We start from the raw sequence: 26512 nt of genomic DNA on the forward strand, positions 1-26512 counted from the left end.
GGCATTTATTGCCCATCCCTAAATGCCCCTCGAGAGCGCGGTGGTGAGCTGCCATTTCAGAGGGTAATGGTCACCCGCATTGCTGTGGGTCTGGAGTCACCTATCGGCCAGACCGGGTAAGGGCGGCAGATTTCCTTCCCGAAAGGACATTAGTGAACCCGATGGGTTTTTACCACAATCCGGTAGTTTTATTGTCGCCATTTTTTAATTCCAGATTTATTTAATTAACGGAATTTAAATTCCCCAGCTGCCGTAGGGGGATTTGAACTTGTGTCTCGGGGTCATCAGTCCAGGCCTCTGGATCACCAGTGACAGTCTCCAGTACTGGTTGGGTTTTAGTGAGTCGGGAAAAACCTCCCGCTCCGGCTCCCCCCTCAACACTCCCCGGCTCCCCCCCCCCCCCTCCCGCCCCCTGGTCCCGTGTGTGTTGCCGAGGGAAGCTAGGGTTGATCAGATATGGTGACGGTTTAATCGTGGTGCAGGATTGGCTGGAGAGACTCCCCCCCCCCCATCCCGTGGACCCGGGACCAGTGCAGATCCCGAATGATTTCCGATGGAGAGCGGCGTTTGTGCAGCGACGAGGCCTCAGGAGAGCTGGTCGAGAGCAGTCAGTAGCTCCGCTCCCTGCAGCAGACAATCCTTGCCCTTCACCGGGGCATTGACCTCACAGTCGTAACGAGTCAGCTCCGGGGGTCCCGGCCCCTCCATCCCCAGCAGTCGCATGGTCAGCGCTGGAGAGAGACGCCAGAGCATTAGGCTGGTCCACACACTCTCAGCACCTGTACTTCTTCACTTGTTAGTGTCGACTCAATGGGCAGTTCTCTCACCTCTGAGTCACAAGCTCGTGGGTTCCAATCCCACTCCAGGGACTTGAATACAAAAATCTAGGCTGACACTCCCAGTGCATACTGAGGGAGTGTCGCACTGTCGGAGGGGCAGTACTGAGGGAGTGTCGCACTGTCGGAGGGGCAGGACTGAGGGAGTGTCGCACTGTCGGAGGGGCAGGACTGAGGGAGTGCCGCACTGTCGGAGGGGCAGGACTGAGGGAGTGCCGCACTGTCGGAGGGGCAGTACTGAGGGAGTGTCGCACTGTCGGAGGGGCAGTACTGAGGGAGTGCCGCACTGTCGGAGGGGCAGTACTGAGGGAGTGCCGCACTGTCGGAGGGGCAGTACTGAGGAAGCGACGCACTGTCGGAGGGGCAGTATTGAGGGAGTGCCGCACTGTCGGAGGGGCAGTACTGAGGGAGTGCCGCACTGTCGGAGGGGCAGTACTGAGGAAGCGACGCACTGTCGGAGGGGCAGTATTGAGGGAGTGCCGCACTGTCGGAGGGGCAGTACTGAGGAAGTGTCGCACTGTCGGAGGGGCAGTGCTGAGGGAGCACTGCACTGTCAGAGGGACAGTACTGAGGGAGCACTGCACTGTCAGAGGTGCCGTCTTTCGGATGAGACGTTAAACCGAGGCCCCGTCTGCTCTCTCAGGTGGATGTAAAAGATCCCATGGCACTATTTTGAAGAAGAGCAGGGGAGTTCTACCCGGTGCCCTGGGGCCAATATTTATCCCTCAACCAACATCACTAAAACAGATTATCTGGTCATTATCACATTGCTGTGTGTGGGAGCTTGCTGTGCACAAATTTGCTGCCGCGTTTCTTACATTACAACAGTGACTACACTCCAAAAGTACTTCATTGGCTGTGAAGTGCTTTGGGACGTCTATCCTTCCTTCAGCCCTGAGCTCCCAGTCACTCCCCCACGATTAGAATCACTGTATTGCCATTGGCTGAGATGGAATCATGAGGGGATCGCTTACAGCAAAGACATTTATCGCCCGTCCCTCGCTCTCCCCGGTCCGTGAGGAGTTACACCAGAGGAGCTCAAGTCGCGCCTGACAGAGAATAAGTCAAACGCGGAGCCCTGGAGATCTTACACTGAAGATAATTGGAAGGTGATCTTACTCATTGGGGTCGCTGGAGAGAGGCACTCCGTCCCCGGACCTGGTTCCGTATTCTCCACGTTCTTCAGTCGCTTTGCGACGACCCGGACAATGTCGGCAACACTCGAAACATCCAGAGCAGAATCCTGGGGGGCAAATCAAATCAACATCTCTTAACTCCAAATAAATAACATTTAAACCAACCAGTCAACTAACCAGCAAACCAACCAGATACCAAACCCAACCAGCCCACTAACCAAATAGCCCACTAACCAACCAGCTCACTAAACAATCAGCTCACTAACCAACCAGCTCACGAACCAAATAGCCCACTAACCAACCAGCCCAGTAACTAGCCAGCTCACTAACCAACCAGCTCACTAACCAAATAGCCCACTAACCAACCAGCTCACTAACCAGTCAGCTCACTAACTAACCAGCCCACTAGCCAATCAGCTCACTAACCCAACCAGCCCACTAACTAGCCAGGTAACCACCCATTCCACCAAGCTGCTGACTATCTGACTAATCTACGGGTCAACTTGTCACCAACTACCTAAGCAACCAGCTGACCAGCCCCGGCCCGCGGATGGTTCCGGAACATACCAGAAAGTTCTGGCTCTCCGGTCGGTGTTTGCGTTTCAGGCTACGAAGGGCCAACATCCTGGGGCTGAGTTGCTCATAGTCTCCCCCGAAGGTCCACTTGCCTGGCGACCTGTGGAGAGCAAGGCCTCGGTTAGTTAGATCCTGGGCCTCCGGGACTCGGTACACCGTCAGTACACCATCACCGGCCCATCGCCGGGCTCAGCACCGGCCCATCACTGGCGGGCTTCTCCGCGCCCATTGCCGGGCCCATCACCGGCGGGCCTCTCTGGGCCCATCACCGGCGGGCCTCTCTGGGCCCATCACCGGCGGGCCTCTCTGGGCAGCGCTGTGCTTATACTTTTCTCTCGGTCGGCCCGATGAAGATCAGAAATGCTTTCTGCACATCAGGTCTGAAAACTCAACCAAATTTCAGAAACATTAGAGGAGGTGTCGCTGAACCGAGTGCCCAACGGAACAGCCTGTGACGCCCCCTGGTGGCGCTGAGCAAAATGTGTTTCCACCAGGAGGGGGCAACCTCGAGCTGCTCCATACATCCTCCAGTTGGGTCTCTTCGTCCCCAACACGCGTCACTCCTGCCCTGAAGGCGCTGACCCTGGGGTACGGGTCCCACACACACTAACTCTCACTGGGGTACAGTCCCACACAGACTAACTCTCACTGGGGTACAGTCCCACATACACTGACTCTCACTGGGGTACAGTCCGACACACACTGACTCTCACTGGGGTACGGGTCCCACACACTGACTTCACTGGGGTATGGGTCTCACACACACTGACTCTCACTGGGGTACGGGTCCCACACACACTGACTCTCACTGGGGTACGGGTCCCACACACTGACTCTCACTGGGGTACAGTCGAACACACACTGTCTCTCACTGGGGTACGGGTCCCACACACACTGACTCTCACTGGGGTACAGTCCCACACACACTGACTCTCACTGGGGTGCGGGTCCCACACATTCGCTCTCACTGGGGTACGGGTCCCACACACACTGACTCTCACTGGAGTACGGGTCCCACACACACTGACTCTCACTGGCGTACAGTCCCACACACACTGACGCTCACTGGGGTACGGGTGCCACACACACTGACTCTCACTGGGGTACGGGTCACACACACACTGACTCTCACTGGGGTACTGGTCCCACACACACTGACTCTCACTGGGGTACAGTCCCACACACACTGACTCTCACTGGGGTACAGTCCCACACACACTGACTCTCACTGGGGTGCGGGTCCCACACATCCTGACTCTCACTGGGGTACGGGTCCCACACACACTGACTCTCACTGGGGTACGGGTCCCACACACACTGATTCTCACTGGGGTACAGTCCCACACACACTCTGACTCTTACTGGGGTACGGGTCCCACACACTGACTCTCACTGGGGTACAGTCCCACACAGACTGACTCTCACTGGGGTACGGGTCTCACACACACTGACTCTCACTGGGGTACAGTCCCACACACACTGACTCTCCCTGGGGTACAGTCCCACACACACTGACTCTCACTGGGGTACGGGTCCCACACATACTGACTCTCACTGGGGGACGGGTCCCACACACTGACTCTCACTGGGGTACGGGTCCCATGGACGCTGACTCTCACTGGGGTACAGTCCCACACACACTGACTCTCACTGGGGTACGGGTCCCATGGATGCTGACTCTCACTGGGGTACGGGTCCCACACACACTGACTCTCACTGGGGGACAGGTCCCACACACTGACTCTCACTGGGGTACGGGTCCCATGGACTCTGACTCTCACTGGGGTACAGTCCCACACACACTGACTCTCACTGGGGTACAGTCCAACACAAACTGTCTCTCACTGGGGTACAGTCCCACACACACTGACTCTCACTGGGGTACAGTCTCACACACATTGACTCTCACTGGGATACAGTCCCACACAGACTGACTCTCACTGGGGTACGGGTCCCACACACACTGATTCTCACTGGGGTACGGTTCTCGCACACACTGACTCTCACTGGGGTACGGGTCCCACACATGCTGACTCTCACTGGGGTACAGTCCCACACACACTGACTCTCACTGGGGTACTGGTCCCACACACACTGACTCTCACTGGGGTACAGTCCCACACACATTGACTCTCACTGGGGTACAGTCCCACACACACTGACTCTCACTGGGGTACGGGTCCCACACACACTGACTCTCACTAGGGTACGGGTCCCACACACTGACTTCACTGGCGTATGGGTCCCACACACACTGACTCTCACTGGGGTACGCGTCCCACACACACTGACTCTCACTGGGGTACAGTCCCACACACATTGACTCTACTGGGGTACGGGTCCCACACACACTGACTCTCACTGGGGTACGGGTCCCACACACACTGACTCTCACTGGGGTACAGTCCCACACACACTGACTCTCACTGGGGTACGGGTCCCACACACACTGACTCTCACTGGGGTACAGTCCCACACACACTGACTCTTACTGGGGTACGGGTTCCACACACTGACTCTCACTGGGGTACAGTCCCACACACACTGACTCTCACTGGGGTACAGTCCCACACACACTGACTCTCACTGGGGTATGGGCCCCACACACACTAACTCTCACTGGGGTACTGTCCCACACACACTGACTCTCACTGGGGTATGGATCCCACACACACTGACTCTTACTGGGGTACAGGTCCCACACACACTGACTCTCACTGGGGTACAGGTCCCACACACACTGACTTTCACTGGGGTACGGGTCCCAAACACACTGACTCTCACTGGGGTACTGGTCCCACACACACTGACTCTCACTAGGGTACAGTCCAACACACACTGACTCTCACTGGGGTACAGGTGCCACACACACTGACTCTCACTGGGGTACAGTCCCACATACTGACTCTCACTGGGGTACAGTCCCACACACACTGACTCTCACTGGGGTACGGGTCCCACACACTGACTCTTACTGGGGTACGGGTCCCACACACACTGACTCTCACTGGGGTGCAGTCCCACACACACTGACTTTCACTGGGGTACGGGTCCCACACACACTGACTCTCAGTGGGATATGGGTCCCACACACACTGACCCTCACTGGGGTGCAGTCCCACACACACTGACTGTCACTGGGGTACTGGTCCCACACACACTGACTCGAACTGGGTAACGGGTCCCACACACTGACTCTCACTGGTGTACGGGTCCCACACACACTGACTCTCACTGGGGTATGGGTCCCACACACACTGACTCTCACTGGGGTACGGGTCCCACACACACTGACTCTCACTGGGGTACAGTCCCACACACACTGACTCTCACTGGGGTACAGTCCCACATACACTGACTCTCATTGGGGTACAGTCCCACACACATTGACTCTCACTGGGGTACAGTCCCACACAGACTGACTCTCAATGGGGTACAGTCCCACATACACTGACTCTCACTGGGGTACAGTCCCACACACACTGACTCTCACTGGGGTACAGTCCCACACACATTGACTCTCACTGGGATACAGTCCCACACAGACTGACTCTCACTGGGGTACGGGTCCCACACACACTGATTCTCACTGGGGTACGGGTCTCGCACACACTGACTCTCACTGGGGTACGGGTCCCACACATGCTGACTCTCACTGGGGTACAGTCCCACACACACTGACTCTCACTGGGGTACTGGTCCCACACATGCTGACTCTCACTGGGGTACAGTCCCACACACACTGACTCTTACTGGGGTACGGGTCCCACACACTGACTCTCACTGGGGTACGGGTCCCACACACACTGACTCTAACTGGGTAACGGGTCCCACACACTGACTCTCACTGGGGTACGGGTCCCACACACATTGGCTCTCACTGGGGTACTGTCCCACACACATTGACTCTCACTGGGGTACAGGTCCCACACACACTGACTCTCACTGGGGTACGGGTCCCACACACACTGACTCTCACTCGGGTATGGTTCCCACACACACTAACTCTCACTGGGGTACGGGTCCCACATACACTGACTTTCACTGGGGTACGGGTCCCACACACACTGACTCTCACTGGGATATGGGTCCCACACACACTGACCCTCACTGGGGTACGGGTCCCAGACACACTGACCCTCACTGGGGTACAGTCCCACACACACTGACTCTCACTGGGGTACAGTCCCACACACACACACTCTCACTGGGGTACGGGTCCCACACATTGACTCTCACTGGGGTACAGTCCCACACACACTGACTCTCACTGGGGTACGGGTCCCACACACACTGACTCTCACTGGTGTACGGGTCCCACACACACTGACTCTCACTGGGGTATGGGTCCCACACACACTGACTCTCACTGGGGTACGGGTCCCACACACACTGACTCTCACTGGGGTACAGTCCCACACACACTGACTCTCACTGGGGTACAGTCCCACATACACTGACTCTCACTGGGGTACAGTCCCACACACATTGACTCTCACTGGGGTACAGTCCCACACAGACTGACTCTCACTGGGGTACAGTCCCACATACACTGACTCTCACTGGGGTACAGTCCCACACACAATGACTCTCACTGGGGTACAGTCTCACACACATTGACTCTCACTGGGATACAGTCCCACACAGACTGACTCTCACTGGGGTACGGGTCCCACACACACTGATTCTCACTGGGGTACGGGTCTCGCACACACTGACTCTCACTGGGGTACGGGTCCCACACATGCTGACTCTCACTGGGGTACAGTCCCACACACACTGACTCTCACTGGGGTACTGGTCCCACACACACTGACTCTCACTGGGGTACAGTCCCACACACACTGACTCTCACTGGGGTACTGGTCCCACACACACTGACTCTCACTGGGGTACGGGTCCCACACACACTGATTCTCACTGGGGTACAGACCCACACACACTGACTCTTACTGGGGTACGGGTCCCACACACTGACTCTCACTGGGGTACAATCCCACACACACTGATTCTCACTGGGGTACGGGTCCCACACACACTGACTCTCACTGGGTAACGGGTCCCACACACTGACTCTCACTGGGGTACGAGTCCCATGGACGCTGACTCTCACTGGGGTACGGGTCCCACACACACTGACTCTCACTAGGGTACGGGTCCCACACACTGACTTCACTGGCGTATGGGTCCCACACACACTGACTGTCACTGGGGTACGCGTCCCACACACACTGACTCTCACTGGGGTACAGTCCCACACACATTGACTCTTACTGGGGTACGGGTTCCACACACTGACTCTCACTGGGGTACAGTCCCACACACTGACTCTCACTGGGGTACAGTCCCACACACACTAACTCTCACTGGGGTACTGTCCCACACACACTGACTCTCACTGGGGTATGGATCCCACACACACTGACTCTTACTGGGGTACAGGTCCCACACACACTGACTCTCACTGGGGTACAGGTCCCACACACACTGACTTTCACTGGGGTACGGGTCCCAAACACACTGACTCTCACTGGGGTACTGGTCCCACACACACTGACTCTCACTAGGGTACAGTCCCACACACACTGACTCTCACTGGGGTACAGGTCCCACACACACTGACTCTCACTGGGGTACAGTCCCACATACTGACTCTCACTGGGGTACAGTCCCACACACACTGACTTTCACTGGGGTACGGGTCCCACACACACTGACTCTTACTGGGGTACGGGTCCCACACACACTGACCCTCACTGGGGTGCAGTCCCACACACACTGACTGTCACTGGGGTACTGGTCCCACACACACTGACTCTAACTGGGTAACGGGTCCCACACACTGACTCTCACTGGGGTACGGGTCCCACACACATTGACTCTCACTGGGGTACAGTCCCACACAGACTGACTCTCACTGGGATATGGGTCCCACACACACTGACCCTCACTGGGGTATGGGTCCCAGACACACTGACCCTCACTGGGGTACAGTCCCACACACACTGACTCTCACTGGGGTACAGTCCCACACACACACACTCTCACTGGGGTACGGGTCCCACACATTGACTCTCACTGGGGTACAGTCCCACACACACTTACTCACACTGGGGTACGGGTCCCACACACACTGACTCTCACTGGGGTACGGGTCCCACACACACTGACTCTCACTGGGGTACAGTCCCACACACACTGAAACTCACTGGGGTACAGTCCCACACACATTGACTCTCACTGGGGTACAGTCCCACACAGACTGACTCTCACTGGGGTACGGGTCCCACACACACTGACTCTCACTGGGGTACCGTCCCCCACACACTGACTCTCACTGGGGTACTGGTCCCACACACACTGACTCTCACTGGGGTACAGTCCCACACACACTGACTCTCACTGGGGTACAGTCCCACACACACTGACTTTCACTGGGGTACGGGTCCCACACACACTGACTCTCACTGGGGTGCAGTCCCATACACACTGACTCTCACTGGGGTACTGGTCCCACACACACTGACTCTCACTGGGGTACTGGTCCCACACACACTGACTCTAACTGGGTAACGGGTCCCACACACTGACTCTCACTGGGGTACGGGTCCCACACACATTGGCTCTCACTGGGGTACAGTCCCACACACATTGACTCTCACTGGGGTACGGGTCCCACACACACTACTCTCACTGGGGTACAGTCCCACACACACACACTCTCACTGGGGTACGGGTCCCACACATTGACTCTCACTGGGGTACAGTCCCACACACACTGACTCTCACTGGGGTACGGGTCCCACACACTGACTCTTACTGGGGTACGGGTCCCACACACACTGACCCTCACTGGGGTACGGGTCCCAGACACACTGACCCTCACTGGGGTACAGTCCCACACACACTGACTCTCACTGGGGTACAGTCCAACACAAACTGTCTCTCACTGGGGTACAGTCCCACACACACTGACTCTCACTGGGGTACAGTCTCACACACATTGACTCTCACTGGGATACAGTCCCACACAGACTGACTCTCACTGGGGTACGGGTCCCACACACACTGATTCTCACTGGGGTACGGTTCTCGCACACACTGACTCTCACTGGGGTACGGGTCCCACACATGCTGACTCTCACTGGGGTACAGTCCCACACACACTGACTCTCACTGGGGTACTGGTCCCACACACACTGACTCTCACTGGGTAACGGGTCCCACACACTGACTCTCACTGGGGTACGAGTCCCATGGACGCTGACTCTCACTGGGGTACGGGTCCCACACACACTGACTCTCACTAGGGTACGGGTCCCACACACTGACTTCACTGGCGTATGGGTCCCACACACACTGACTGTCACTGGGGTACGCGTCCCACACACACTGACTCTCACTGGGGTACAGTCCCACACACATTGACTCTTACTGGGGTACGGGTTCCACACACTGACTCTCACTGGGGTACAGTCCCACACACACTGACTCTCACTGGGGTACAGTCCCACACACACTGACTCTCACTGGGGTACGGGCCCCACACACACTAACTCTCACTGGGGTACTGTCCCACACACACTGACTCTCACTGGGGTATGGATCCCACACACACTGACTCTTACTGGGGTACAGGTCCCACACACACTGACTCTCACTGGGGTACAGGTCCCACACACACTGACTTTCACTGGGGTACGGGTCCCAAACACACTGACTCTCACTGGGGTACTGGTCCCACACACACTGACTCTCACTAGGGTACAGTCCCACACACACTGACTCTCACTGGGGTACAGGTCCCACACACACTGACTCTCACTGGGGTACAGTCCCACATACTGACTCTCACTGGGGTACAGTCCCACACACACTGACTTTCACTGGGGTACGGGTCCCACACACACTGACTCTTACTGGGGTACGGGTCCCACACACACTGACCCTCACTGGGGTGCAGTCCCACACACACTGACTGTCACTGGGGTACTGGTCCCACACACACTGACTCTAACTGGGTAACGGGTCCCACACACTGACTCTCACTGGGGTACGGGTCCCACACACATTGACTCACTGGGGTACAGTCCCACACAGACTGACTCTCACTGGGATATGGGTCCCACACACACTGACCCTCACTGGGGTATGGGTCCCAGACACACTGACCCTCACTGGGGTACAGTCCCACACACACTGACTCTCACTGGGGTACAGTCCCACACACACACACTCTCACTGGGGTACGGGTCCCACACATTGACTCTCACTGGGGTACAGTCCCACACACACTTACTCACACTGGGGTACGGGTCCCACACACACTGACTCTCACTGGGGTACGGGTCCCACACACACTGACTCTCACTGGGGTACAGTCCCACACACACTGAAACTCACTGGGGTACAGTCCCACACACATTGACTCTCACTGGGGTACAGTCCCACACAGACTGACTCTCACTGGGGTACGGGTCCCACACACACTGACTCTCACTGGGGTACCGTCCCCCACACACTGACTCTCACTGGGGTACTGGTCCCACACACACTGACTCTCACTGGGGTACAGTCCCACACACACTGACTCTCACTGGGGTACAGTCCCACACACACTGACTTTCACTGGGGTACGGGTCCCACACACACTGACTCTCACTGGGGTGCAGTCCCATACACACTGACTCTCACTGGGGTACTGGTCCCACACACACTGACTCTAACTGGGTAACGGGTCCCACACACTGACTCTCACTGGGGTACGGGTCCCACACACATTGGCTCTCACTGGGGTACAGTCCCACACACATTGACTCTCACTGGGGTACGGGTCCCACACACACTACTCTCACTGGGGTACAGTTCCACACACACACACTCTCACTGGGGTACGGGTCCCACACATTGACTCTCACTGGGGTACAGTCCCACACACACTGACTCTCACTGGGGTACGGGTCCCACACACTGACTCTTACTGGGGTACGGGTCCCACACACACTGACCCTCACTGGGGTACGGGTCCCAGACACACTGACCCTCACTGGGGTACAGTCCCACACACACTGACTCTCACTGGGGTACAGTCCAACACAAACTGTCTCTCACTGGGGTACAGTCCCACACACACTGACTCTCACTGGGGTACAGTCTCACACACATTGACTCTCACTGGGATACAGTCCCACACAGACTGACTCTCACTGGGGTACGGGTCCCACACACACTGATTCTCACTGGGGTACGGTTCTCGCACACACTGACTCTCACTGGGGTACGGGTCCCACACATGCTGACTCTCACTGGGGTACAGTCCCACACACACTGACTCTCACTGGGGTACTGGTCCCACACACACTGACTCTCACTGGGGTACGGGCCCCACACACACTAACTCTCACTGGGGTACTGTCCCACACACACTGACTCTCACTGGGGTACGGGTCCCACACACACTGACTCTCACTGGGGTACGGGTCCCACACACACTGACTCTCACTGGGGTACAGTCCCACACACACTGACTCTTACTGGGGTACGGGTTCCACACACTGACTCTCACTGGGGTACAGTCCCACACACACTGACTCTCACTGGGGTACAGTCCCACACACACTGACTCTCACTGGGGTACGGGCCCCACACACACTAACTCTCACTGGGGTACTGTCCCACACACACTGACTCTCACTGGGGTATGGATCCCACACACACTGACTCTTACTGGGGTACAGGTCCCACACACACTGACTCTCACTGGGGTACAGGTCCCACACACACTGACTTTCACTGGGGTACTGGTCCCACACACACTGACTCTCACTAGGGTACAGTCCCACACACACTGACTCTCACTGGGGTACAGGTCCCACACACACTGACTCTCACTGGGGTACAGTCCCACATACTGACTCTCACTGGGGTACAGTCCCACACACACTGACTCTCACTGGGGTACGGGTCCCACACACTGACTCTTACTGGGGTACGGGTCCCACACACACTGACTCTCACTGGGGTGCAGTCCCACACACACTGACTTTCACTGGGGTACGGGTCCCACACACATTGACTCTCACTGGGATATGGGTCCCACACACACTGACCCTCACTGGGGTGCAGTCCCACACACACTGACTGTCACTGGGGTACTGGACCCACACACACTGACTCTAACTGGGTAACGGGTCCCACACACTGACTCTCACTGGTGTACGGGTCCCACACACACTTACTCACACTGGGGTACGGGTCCCACACACACTGACTCTCACTGGGGTACGGGTCCCACACACACTGACTCTCACTGGGGTACAGTCCCACACACACTGAAACTCACTGGGGTACAGTCCCACACACACTGACTCTCACTGGGTAACGGGTCCCACACACTGACTCTCACTGGGGTACGAGTCCCATGGACGCTGACTCTCACTGGGGTACGGGTCCCACACACACTGACTCTCACTAGGGTACGGGTCCCACACACTGACTTCACTGGCGTATGGGTCCCACACACACTGACTGTCACTGGGGTACGCGTCCCACACACACTGACTCTCACTGGGGTACAGTCCCACACACATTGACTCTTACTGGGGTACGGGTTCCACACACTGACTCTCACTGGGGTACAGTCCCACACACACTGACTCTCACTGGGGTACAGTCCCACACACACTGACTCTCACTGGGGTACGGGCCCCACACACACTAACTCTCACTGGGGTACTGTCCCACACACACTGACTCTCACTGGGGTATGGATCCCACACACACTGACTCTTACTGGGGTACAGGTCCCACACACACTGACTCTCACTGGGGTACAGGTCCCACACACACTGACTTTCACTGGGGTACGGGTCCCAAACACACTGACTCTCACTGGGGTACTGGTCCCACACACACTGACTCTCACTAGGGTACAGTCCCACACACACTGACTCTCACTGGGGTACAGGTCCCACACACACTGACTCTCACTAGGGTACAGTCCCACATACTGACTCTCACTGGGGTACAGTCCCACACACACTGACTTTCACTGGGGTACGGGTCCCACACACACTGACTCTTACTGGGGTACGGGTCCCACACACACTGACCCTCACTGGGGTGCAGTCCCACACACACTGACTGTCACTGGGGTACTGGTCCCACACACACTGACTCTAACTGGGTAACGGGTCCCACACACTGACTCTCACTGGGGTACGGGTCCCACACACATTGACTCTCACTGGGGTACAGTCCCACACAGACTGACTCTCACTGGGATATGGGTCCCACACACACTGACCCTCACTGGGGTATGGGTCCCAGACACACTGACCCTCACTGGGGTACAGTCCCACACACACTGACTCTCACTGGGGTACAGTCCCACACACACACACTCTCACTGGGGTACGGGTCCCACACATTGACTCTCACTGGGGTACAGTCCCACACACACTTACTCACACTGGGGTACGGGTCCCACACACACTGACTCTCACTGGGGTACCGTCCCCCACACACTGACTCTCACTGGGGTACTGGTCCCACACACACTGACTCTCACTGGGGTACAGTCCCACACACACTGACTCTCACTGGGGTACAGTCCCACACACACTGACTTTCACTGGGGTACGGGTCCCACACACACTGACTCTCACTGGGGTGCAGTCCCATACACACTGACTCTCACTGGGGTACTGGTCCCACACACACTGACTCTAACTGGGTAACGGGTCCCACACACTGACTCTCACTGGGGTACGGGTCCCACACACATTGGCTCTCACTGGGGTACAGTCCCACACAAATTGACTCTCACTGGGGTACGGGTCCCACACACACTACTCTCACTGGGGTACAGTCCCACACACACACACTCTCACTGGGGTACGGGTCCCACACATTGACTCTCACTGGGGTACAGTCCCACACACACTGACTCTCACTGGGGTACGGGTCCCACACACTGACTCTTACTGGGGTACGGGTCCCACACACACTGACCCTCACTGGGGTACGGGTCCCAGACACACTGACCCTCACTGGGGTACAGTCCCACACACACTGACTCTCACTGGGGTACAGTCCAACACAAACTGTCTCTCACTGGGGTACAGTCCCACACACACTGACTCTCACTGGGGTACAGTCTCACACACATTGACTCTCACTGGGATACAGTCCCACACAGACTGACTCTCACTGGGGTACGGGTCCCACACACACTGATTCTCACTGGGGTACGGTTCTCGCACACACTGACTCTCACTGGGGTACGGGTCCCACACATGCTGACTCTCACTGGGGTACAGTCCCACACACACTGACTCTCACTGGGGTACTGGTCCCACACACACTGACTCTCACTGGGGTACGGGCCCCACACACACTAACTCTCACTGGGGTACTGTCCCACACACACTGACTCTCACTGGGGTACGGGTCCCACACACACTGACTCTCACTGGGGTACGGTCCCACACACACTGACTCTCACTGGGGTACAGTCCCACACACACTGACTCTTACTGGGGTACGGGTTCCACACACTGACTCTCACTGGGGTACAGTCCCACACACACTGACTCTCACTGGGGTACAGTCCCACACACACTGACTCTCACTGGGGTACGGGCCCCACACACACTAACTCTCACTGGGGTACTGTCCCACACACACTGACTCTCACTGGGGTATGGATCCCACACACACTGACTCTTACTGGGGTACAGGTCCCACACACACTGACTCTCACTGGGGTACAGGTCCCACACACACTGACTTTCACTGGGGTACTGGTCCCACACACACTGACTCTCACTAGGGTACAGTCCCACACACACTGACTCTCACTGGGGTACAGGTCCCACACACACTGACTCTCACTGGGGTACAGTCCCACATACTGACTCTCACTGGGGTACAGTCCCACACACACTGACTCTCACTGGGGTACGGGTCCCACACACTGACTCTTACTGGGGTACGGGTCCCACACACACTGACTCTCACTGGGGTGCAGTCCCACACACACTGACTTTCACTGGGGTACGGGTCCCACACACATTGACTCTCACTGGGATATGGGTCCCACACACACTGACCCTCACTGGGGTGCAGTCCCACACACACTGACTGTCACTGGGGTACTGGACCCACACACACTGACTCTAACTGGGTAACGGGTCCCACACACTGACTCTCACTGGTGTACGGGTCCCACACACACTTACTCACACTGGGGTACGGGTCCCACACACACTGACTCTCACTGGGGTACGGGTCCCACACACACTGACTCTCACTGGGGTACAGTCCCACACACACTGAAACTCACTGGGGTACAGTCCCACACACACTGACTCTCACTGGGTAACGGGTCTCACACACTGACTCTCACTGGGGTACGAGTCCCATGGACGCTGACTCTTACTGGGGTACGGGTCCCACACACACTGACTCTCACTAGGGTACGGGTCCCACACACTGACTTCACTGGCGTATGGGTCCCACACACACTGACTGTCACTGGGGTACGCGTCCCACACACACTGACTCTCACTGGGGTACAGTCCCACACACATTGACTCTTACTGGGGTACGGGTTCCACACACTGACTCTCACTGGGGTACAGTCCCACACACACTGACTCTCACTGGGGTACAGTCCCACACACACTGACTCTCACTGGGGTACGGGCCCCACACACACTAACTCTCACTGGGGTACTGTCCCACACACACTGACTCTCACTGGGGTATGGATCCCACACACACTGACTCTTACTGGGGTACAGGTCCCACACACACTGACTCTCACTGGGGTACAGGTCCCACACACACTGACTTTCACTGGGGTACGGGTCCCAAACACACTGACTCTCACTGGGGTACTGGTCCCACACACACTGACTCTCACTAGGGTACAGTCCCACACACACTGACTCTCACTGGGGTACAGGTCCCACACACACTGACTCTCACTGGGGTACAGTCCCACATACTGACTCTCACTGGGGTACAGTCCCACACACACTGAAACTCACTGGGGTACAGTCCCACACACACACACTCTCACTGGGGTACGGGTCCCACACATTGACTCTCACTGGGGTACAGTCCCACACACACTTACTCACACTGGGGTACGGGTCCCACACACACTGACTCTCACTGGGGTACGGGTCCCACACACACTGACTCTCACTGGGGTACAGTCCCACACACACTGAAACTCACTGGGGTACAGTCCCACACACATTGACTCTCACTGGGGTACAGTCCCACACAGACTGACTCTCACTGGGGTACGGGTCCCACACACACTGACTCTCACTGGGGTACCGTCCCCCACACACTGACTCTCACTGGGGTACTGGTCCCACACACACTGACTCTCACTGGGGTACAGTCCCACACACACTGACTCTCACTGGGGTACAGTCCCACACACACTGACTTTCACTGGGGTACGGGTCCCACACACACTGACTCTCACTGGGGTGCAGTCCCATACACACTGACTCTCACTGGGGTACTGGTCCCACACACACTGACTCTAACTGGGTAACGGGTCCCACACACTGACTCTCACTGGGGTACGGGTCCCACACACATTGGCTCTCACTGGGGTACAGTCCCACACACATTGACTCTCACTGGGGTACGGGTCCCACACACACTACTCTCACTGGGGTACAGTCCCACACACACACACTCTCACTGGGGTACGGGTCCCACACATTGACTCTCACTGGGGTACAGTCCCACACACACTGACTCTCACTGGGGTACGGGTCCCACACACTGACTCTTACTGGGGTACGGGTCCCACACACACTGACCCTCACTGGGGTACGGGTCCCAGACACACTGACCCTCACTGGGGTACAGTCCCACACACACTGACTCTCACTGGGGTACAGTCCAACACAAACTGTCTCTCACTGGGGTACAGTCCCACACACACTGACTCTCACTGGGGTACAGTCTCACACACATTGACTCTCACTGGGATACAGTCCCACACAGACTGACTCTCACTGGGGTACGGGTCCCACACACACTGATTCTCACTGGGGTACGGTTCTCGCACACACTGACTCTCACTGGGGTACGGGTCCCACACATGCTGACTCTCACTGGGGTACAGTCCCACACACACTGACTCTCACTGGGGTACTGGTCCCACACACACTGACTCTAACTGGGTAACGGGTCCCACACACTGACTCTCACTGGGGTACGGGTCCCACACACATTGACTCTCACTGGGGTACAGTCCCACACAGACTGACTCTCACTGGGATATGGGTCCCACACACACTGACCCTCACTGGGGTATGGGTCCCAGACACACTGACCCTCACTGGGGTACAGTCCCACACACACTGACTCTCACTGGGGTACAGTCCCACACACACACACTCTCACTGGGGTACGGGTCCCACACATTGACTCTCACTGGGGTACAGTCCCACACACACTTACTCACACTGGGGTACGGGTCCCACACACACTGACTCTCACTGGGGTACGGGTCCCACACACACTGACTCTCACTGGGGTACAGTCCCACACACACTGAAACTCACTGGGGTACAGTCCCACACACATTGACTCTCACTGGGGTACAGTCCCACACAGACTGACTCTCACTGGGGTACGGGTCCCACACACACTGACTCTCACTGGGGTACCGTCCCCCACACACTGACTCTCACTGGGGTACTGGTCCCACACACACTGACTCTCACTGGGGTACAGTCCCACACACACTGACTCTCACTGGGGTACAGTCCCACACACACTGACTTTCACTGGGGTACGGGTCCCACACACACTGACTCTCACTGGGGTGCAGTCCCATACACACTGACTCTCACTGGGGTACTGGTCCCACACACACTGACTCTAACTGGGTAACGGGTCCCACACACTGACTCTCACTGGGGTACGGGTCCCACACACATTGGCTCTCACTGGGGTACAGTCCCACACACATTGACTCTCACTGGGGTACGGGTCCCACACACACTACTCTCACTGGGGTACAGTCCCACACACACACACTCTCACTGGGGTACGGGTCCCACACATTGACTCTCACTGGGGTACAGTCCCACACACACTGACTCTCACTGGGGTACGGGTCCCACACACTGACTCTTACTGGGGTACGGGTCCCACACACACTGACCCTCACTGGGGTACGGGTCCCAGACACACTGACCCTCACTGGGGTACAGTCCCACACACACTGACTCTCACTGGGGTACAGTCCAACACAAACTGTCTCTCACTGGGGTACAGTCCCACACACACTGACTCTCACTGGGGTACAGTCTCACACACATTGACTCTCACTGGGATACAGTCCCACACAGACTGACTCTCACTGGGGTACGGGTCCCACACACACTGATTCTCACTGGGGTACGGTTCTCGCACACACTGACTCTCACTGGGGTACGGGTCCCACACATGCTGACTCTCACTGGGGTACAGTCCCACACACACTGACTCTCACCGGGGTACTGGTCCCACACACACTGACTCTCACTGGGGTACGGGCCCCACACACACTAACTCTCACTGGGGTACTGTCCCACACACACTGACTCTCACTGGGGTACGGGTCCCACACACACTGACTCTCACTGGGGTACGGGTCCCACACACACTGACTCTCACTGGGGTACAGTCCCACACACACTGACTCTTACTGGGGTACGGGTTCCACACACTGACTCTCACTGGGGTACAGTCCCACACACACTGACTCTCACTGGGGTACAGTCCCACACACACTGACTCTCACTGGGGTACGGGCCCCACACACACTAACTCTCACTGGGGTACTGTCCCACACACACTGACTCTCACTGGGGTATGGATCCCACACACACTGACTCTTACTGGGGTACAGGTCCCACACACACTGACTCTCACTGGGGTACAGGTCCCACACACACTGACTTTCACTGGGGTACTGGTCCCACACACACTGACTCTCACTAGGGTACAGTCCCACACACACTGACTCTCACTGGGGTACAGTTCCCACACACACTGACTCTCACTGGGGTACAGTCCCACATACTGACTCTCACTGGGGTACAGTCCCACACACACTGACTTTCACTGGGGTACGGGTCCCACACACATTGACTCTCACTGGGATATGGGTCCCACACACACTGACCCTCACTGGGGTGCAGTCCCACACACACTGACTGTCACTGGGGTACTGGACCCACACACACTGACTCTAACTGGGTAACGGGTCCCACACACTAACTCTCACTGGTGTACGGGTCCAACACACTTACTCACACTGGGGTACGGGTCCCACACACACTGACTCTCACTGGGGTACGGGTCCCACACACACTGACTCTCACTGGGGTACAGTCCCACACACACTGAAACTCACTGGGGTACAGTCCCACACACATTGACTCTCACTGGGGTACAGTCCCACACAGACTGACTCTCACTGGGGTACGGGTCCCACACACACTGACTCTCACTGGGGTACCGTCCCCCACACACTGACTCTCACTGGGGTACTGGTCCCACACACACTGACTCTCACTGGGGTACAGTCCCACACACACTGACTCTCACTGGGGTACAGTCCCACACACACTACTCTCACTGGGGTACAGTCCCACACACACACACTCTCACTGGGGTACGGGTCCCACACATTGACTCTCACTGGGGTACAGTCCCACACACACTGACTCTCACTGGGGTACAGGTCCCACACACTGACTCTTACTGGGGTACGGGTCCCACACACACTGACCCTCACTGGGGTACGGGTCCCAGACACACTGACCCTCACTGGGGTACAGTCCCACACACACTGACTCTCACTGGGGTACAGTCCAACACAAACTGTCTCTCACTGGGGTACAGTCCCACACACACTGACTCTCACTGGGGTACAGTCTCACACACATTGACTCTCACTGGGATACAGTCCCACACAGACTGACTCTCACTGGGGTACGGGTCCCACACACCCTGATTCTCACTGGGGTACGGTTCTCGCACACACTGACTCTCACTGGGGTACGGGTCCCACACATGCTGACTCTCACTGGGGTACAGTCCCACACACACTGACTCTCACTGGGGTACTGGTCCCACACACACTGACTCTCACTGGGGTACGAGTCCCATGGACGCTGACTCTCACTGGGGTACGGGTGCCACACACACTGACTCTCACTAGGGTACGGGTCCCACACACTGACTTCACTGGCGTATGGGTCCCACACACACTGACTCTCACTGGGGTACGCGTCCCACACACACTGACTCTCACTGGGGTACAGTCCCACACACATTGACTCTACTGGGGTACGGGTCCCACACACACTGACTCTCACTGGGGTACGGGTCCCACACACACTGACTCTCACTGGGGTACAGTCCCACACACACTGACTCTCACTGGGATACAGTCCCACACACACTGACTCTCACTGGGGTACAGTCCCACACACACTGACTCTCACTGGGGTACGGGCCCCACACACACTAACTCTCACTGGGGTACTGTCCCACACACACTGACTCTCACTGGGGTACGGGTCCCACACACACTGACTCTCACTGGGGTACGGGTCCCACACACACTGACTCTCACTGGGGTACAGTCCCACACACACTGACTCTTACTGGGGTACGGGTTCCACACACTGACTCTCACTGGGGTACAGTCCCACACACACTGACTCTCACTGGGGTACAGTCCCACACACACTGACTCTCACTGGGGTACGGGCCCCACACACACTAACTCTCACTGGGGTACTGTCCCACACACACTGACTCTCTCTGGGGTATGGATCCCACACACACTGACTCTTACTGGGGTACAGGTCCCACACACACTGACTCTCACTGGGGTACAGGTCCCACACACACTGACTTTCACTGGGGTACGGGTCCCAAACACACTGACTCTCACTGGGGTACTGGTCCCACACACACTGACTCTCACTAGGGTACAGTCCCACACACACTGACTCTCACTGGGGTACAGGTCCCACACACACTGACTCTCACTGGGGTACAGTCCCACATACTGACTCTCACTGGGGTACAGTCCCACACACACTGACTCTCACTGGGGTACGGGTCCCACACACTGACTCTTACTGGGGTACGGGTCCCACACACACTGACTCTCACTGGGGTGCAGTCCCACACACACTGACTTTCACTGGGGTACGGGTCCCACACACATTGACTCTCACTGGGATATGGGTCCCACACACACTGACCCTCACTGGGGTGCAGTCCCACACACACTGACTGTCACTGGGGTACTGGACCCACACACACTGACTCTAACTGGGTAACGGGTCCCACACACTGACTCTCACTGGTGTACGGGTCCCACACACACTGACTCTCACTGGGGTATGGGTCCCACACACACTGACTCTCACTGGGGTACGGGTCCCACACACACTGACTCTCACTGGGGTACAGTCCCACACACACTGACTCTCACTGGGGTACAGTCCCACATACACTGACTCTCATTGGGGTACAGTCCCACACACATTGACTCTCAATGGGGTACAGTCCCACACAGACTGACTCTCACTGGGGTACAGTCCCACATACACTGACTCTCACTGGGGTACAGTCCCACACACACTGACTCTCACTGGGGTACAGTCCCACATACACTGACTCTCATTGGGGTACAGTCCCACACACATTGACTCTCACTGGGATACAGTCCCACACAGACTGACTCTCACTGGGGTACGGGTCCCACACACACTGATTCTCACTGGGGTACGGGTCTCGCACACACTGACTCTCACTGGGGTACGGGTCCCACACATGCTGACTCTCACTGGGGTACAGTCCCACACACACTGACTCTCACTGGGGTACTGGTCCCACACATGCTGACTCTCACTGGGGTACAGTCCCACACACACTGACTCTTACTGGGGTACGGGTCCCACACACTGACTCTCACTGTGGTACGGGTCCCACACACACTGACTCTAACTGGGTAACGGGTCCCACACACTGACTCTCACTGGGGTACTGTCCCACACACATTGACTCTCACTGGGGTACGGGTCCCACACACACTGACTCTCACTCGGGTATGGTTCCCACACACACTGACTCTCACTGGGGTACGGGTCCCACACACACTGACTCTAACTGGGTAACGGGTCCCACACACTGACTCTCACTGGGGTACTGTCCCACACAGACTGACTCTCACTGGGGTACGGGTCCCACACACACTGATTCTCACTGGGGTACGGTTCTCGCACACACTGACTCTCACTGGGGTACGGGTCCCACACATGCTGACTCTCACTGGGGTACAGTCCCACACACACTGACTCTCACTGGGGTACTGGTCCCACACACACTGACTCTCACTGGGGTACGGGCCCCACACACACTAACTCTCACTGGGGTACTGTCCCACACACACTGACTCTCACTGGGGTACGGGTCCCACACACACTGACTCTCACTGGGGTACTGGTCCCACACACACTGACTCTCACTGGGGTACAGTCCCACACACACTGACTCTTACTGGGGTACGGGTTCCACACACTGACTCTCACTGGGGTACAGTCCCACACACACTGACTCTCACTGGGGTACAGTCCCACACACACTGACTCTCACTGGGGTACGGGCCCCACACACACTAACTCTCACTGGGGTACTGTCCCACACACACTGACTCTCACTGGGGTATGGATCCCACACACACTGACTCTTACTGGGGTACAGGTCCCACACACACTGACTCTCACTGGGGTACAGGTCCCACACACACTGACTTTCACTGGGGTACTGGTCCCACACACACTGACTCTCACTAGGGTACAGTCCCACACACACTGACTCTCACTGGGGTACAGGTCCCACACACACTGACTCTCACTGGGGTACAGTCCCACATACTGACTCTCACTGGGGTACAGTCCCACACACACTGACTCTCACTGGGGTACGGGTCCCACACACTGACTCTTACTGGGGTACGGGTCCCACACACACTGACTCTCACTGGGGTGCAGTCCCACACACACTGACTTTCACTGGGGTACGGGTCCCACACACATTGACTCTCACTGGGATATGGGTCCCACACACACTGACCCTCACTGGGGTGCAGTCCCACACACACTGACTGTCACTGGGGTACTGGACCCACACACACTGACTCTAACTGGGTAACGGGTCCCACACACTGACTCTCACTGGTGTACGGGTCCCACACACACTTACTCACACTGGGGTACGGGTCCCACACACACTGACTCTCACTGGGGTACGGGTCCCACACACACTGACTCTCACTGGGGTACAGTCCCACACACACTGAAACTCACTGGGGTACAGTCCCACACACACTGACTCTCACTGGGTAACGGGTCCCACACACTGACTCTCACTGGGGTACGAGTCCCATGGACGCTGACTCTCACTGGGGTACGGGTCCCACACACACTGACTCTCACTAGGGTACGGGTCCCACACACTGACTTCACTGGCGTATGGGTCCCACACACACTGACTCTCACTGGGGTACAGTCCCACACACACTGACTCTCACTGGGGTACAGTCCCACACACACTGACTCTCACTGGGGTACGGGCCCCACACACACTAACTCTCACTGGGGTACTGTCCCACACACACTGACTCTCACTGGGGTATGGATCCCACACACACTGACTCTTACTGGGGTACAGGTCCCACACACACTGACTCTCACTGGGGTACAGGTCCCACACACACTGACTTTCACTGGGGTACGGGTCCCAAACACACTGACTCTCACTGGGGTACTGGTCCCACACACACTGACTCTCACTAGGGTACAGTCCCACACACACTGACTCTCACTGGGGTACAGGTCCCACACACACTGACTCTCACTGGGGTACAGTCCCACATACTGACTCTCACTGGGGTACAGTCCCACACACACTGACTTTCACTGGGGTACGGGTCCCACACACACTGACTCTTACTGGGGTACGGGTCCCACACACACTGACCCTCACTGGGGTGCAGTCCCACACACACTGACTGTCACTGGGGTACTGGTCCCACACACACTGACTCTAACTGGGTAACGGGTCCCACACACTGACTCTCACTGGGGTACGGGTCCCACACACATTGACTCTCACTGGGGTACAGTCCCACACAGACTGACTCTCACTGGGATATGGGTCCCACACACACTGACCCTCACTGGGGTATGGGTCCCAGACACACTGACCCTCACTGGGGTACAGTCCCACACACACTGACTCTCACTGGGGTACAGTCCCACACACACACACTCTCACTGGGGTACGGGTCCCACACACACTGACTCTCACTGGGGTACAGTCCCACACACACTGAAACTCACTGGGGTACAGTCCCACACACATTGACTCTCACTGGGGTACAGTCCCACACAGACTGACTCTCACTGGGGTACGGGTCCCACACACTGACTCTTTCTGGGGTACGGGTCCCACACACACTGACCCTCACTGGGGTACGGGTCCCAGACACACTGACCCTCACTGGGGTACAGTCCCACACACACTGACTCTCACTGGGGTACAGTCCAACACAAACTGTCTCTCACTGGGGTACAGTCCCACACACACTGACTCTCACTGGGGTATGGATCCCACACACACTGACTCTTACTGGGGTACAGGTCCCACACACACTGACTCTCACTGGGGTACAGGTCCCACACACACTGACTTTCACTGGGGTACTGGTCCCACACACACTGACTCTCACTAGGGTACAGTCCCACACACACTGACTCTCACTGGGGTACAGGTCCCACACACACTGACTCTCACTGGGGTACAGTCCCACATACTGACTCTCACTGGGGTACAGTCCCACACACACTGACTCTCACTGGGGTACGGGTCCCACACACTGACTCTTACTGGGGTACGGGTCCCACACACACTGACTCTCACTGGGGTGCAGTCCCACACACACTGACTTTCACTGGGGTACGGGTCCCACACACATTGACTCTCACTGGGATATGGGTCCCACACACACTGACCCTCACTGGGGTGCAGTCCCACACACACTGACTGTCACTGGGGTACTGGACCCACACACACTGACTCTAACTGGGTAACGGGTCCCACACACTGACTCTCACTGGTGTACGGGTCCCACACACACTTACTCACACTGGGGTACGGGTCCCACACACACTGACTCTCACTGGGGTACGGGTCCCACACACACTGACTCTCACTGGGGTACAGTCCCACACACACTGAAACTCACTGGGGTACAGTCCCACACACACTGACTCTCACTGGGTAACGGGTCCCACACACTGACTCTCACTGGGGTACGAGTCCCATGGACGCTGACTCTCACTGGGGTACGGGTCCCACACACACTGACTCTCACTAGGGTACGGGTCCCACACACTGACTTCACTGGCGTATGGGTCCCACACACACTGACTGTCACTGGGGTACGCGTCCCACACACACTGACTCTCACTGGGGTACAGTCCCACACACATTGACTCTTACTGGGGTACGGGTTCCACACACTGACTCTCACTGGGGTACAGTCCCACACACACTGACTCTCACTGGGGTACAGTCCCACACACACTGACTCTCACTGGGGTACGGGCCCCACACACACTAACTCTCACTGGGGTACTGTCCCACACACACTGACTCTCACTGGGGTATGGATCCCACACACACTGACTCTTACTGGGGTACAGGTCCCACACACACTGACTCTCACTGGGGTACAGGTCCCACACACACTGACTTTCACTGGGGTACGGGTCCCAAACACACTGACTCTCACTGGGGTACTGGTCCCACACACACTGACTCTCACTAGGGTACAGTCCCACACACACT

At 56.9% G+C, this 26512-nt stretch overlaps 1 protein-coding gene across 1 annotated transcript in view; it reads right to left on the reverse strand.

Moving 5' to 3' along the window:
* Nucleotides 1-402: 402 nt before the first annotated feature.
* Nucleotides 403-26512, reverse strand: part of LOC139239123 (hypoxia-inducible factor 1-alpha-like) — a 93347-nt gene continuing 67237 nt past the window's right edge. The window contains exons 12-14 of the mRNA XM_070867667.1: nt 2540-2648; nt 1956-2079; nt 403-731 (exon numbers count right to left, since the gene is read on the reverse strand). Of these exons, the coding sequence (XP_070723768.1) occupies nt 586-731; nt 1956-2079; nt 2540-2648 (379 nt within the window). The 3' untranslated portion in view covers nt 403-585. The remainder of the gene's footprint in view (nt 732-1955; nt 2080-2539; nt 2649-26512) is intronic.

The sequence above is a fragment of the Pristiophorus japonicus genome, chromosome 26, assembly GCF_044704955.1.
Source record: "Pristiophorus japonicus isolate sPriJap1 chromosome 26, sPriJap1.hap1, whole genome shotgun sequence".
NCBI classification, from domain to species: Eukaryota; Metazoa; Chordata; class Chondrichthyes; family Pristiophoridae; genus Pristiophorus; species Pristiophorus japonicus.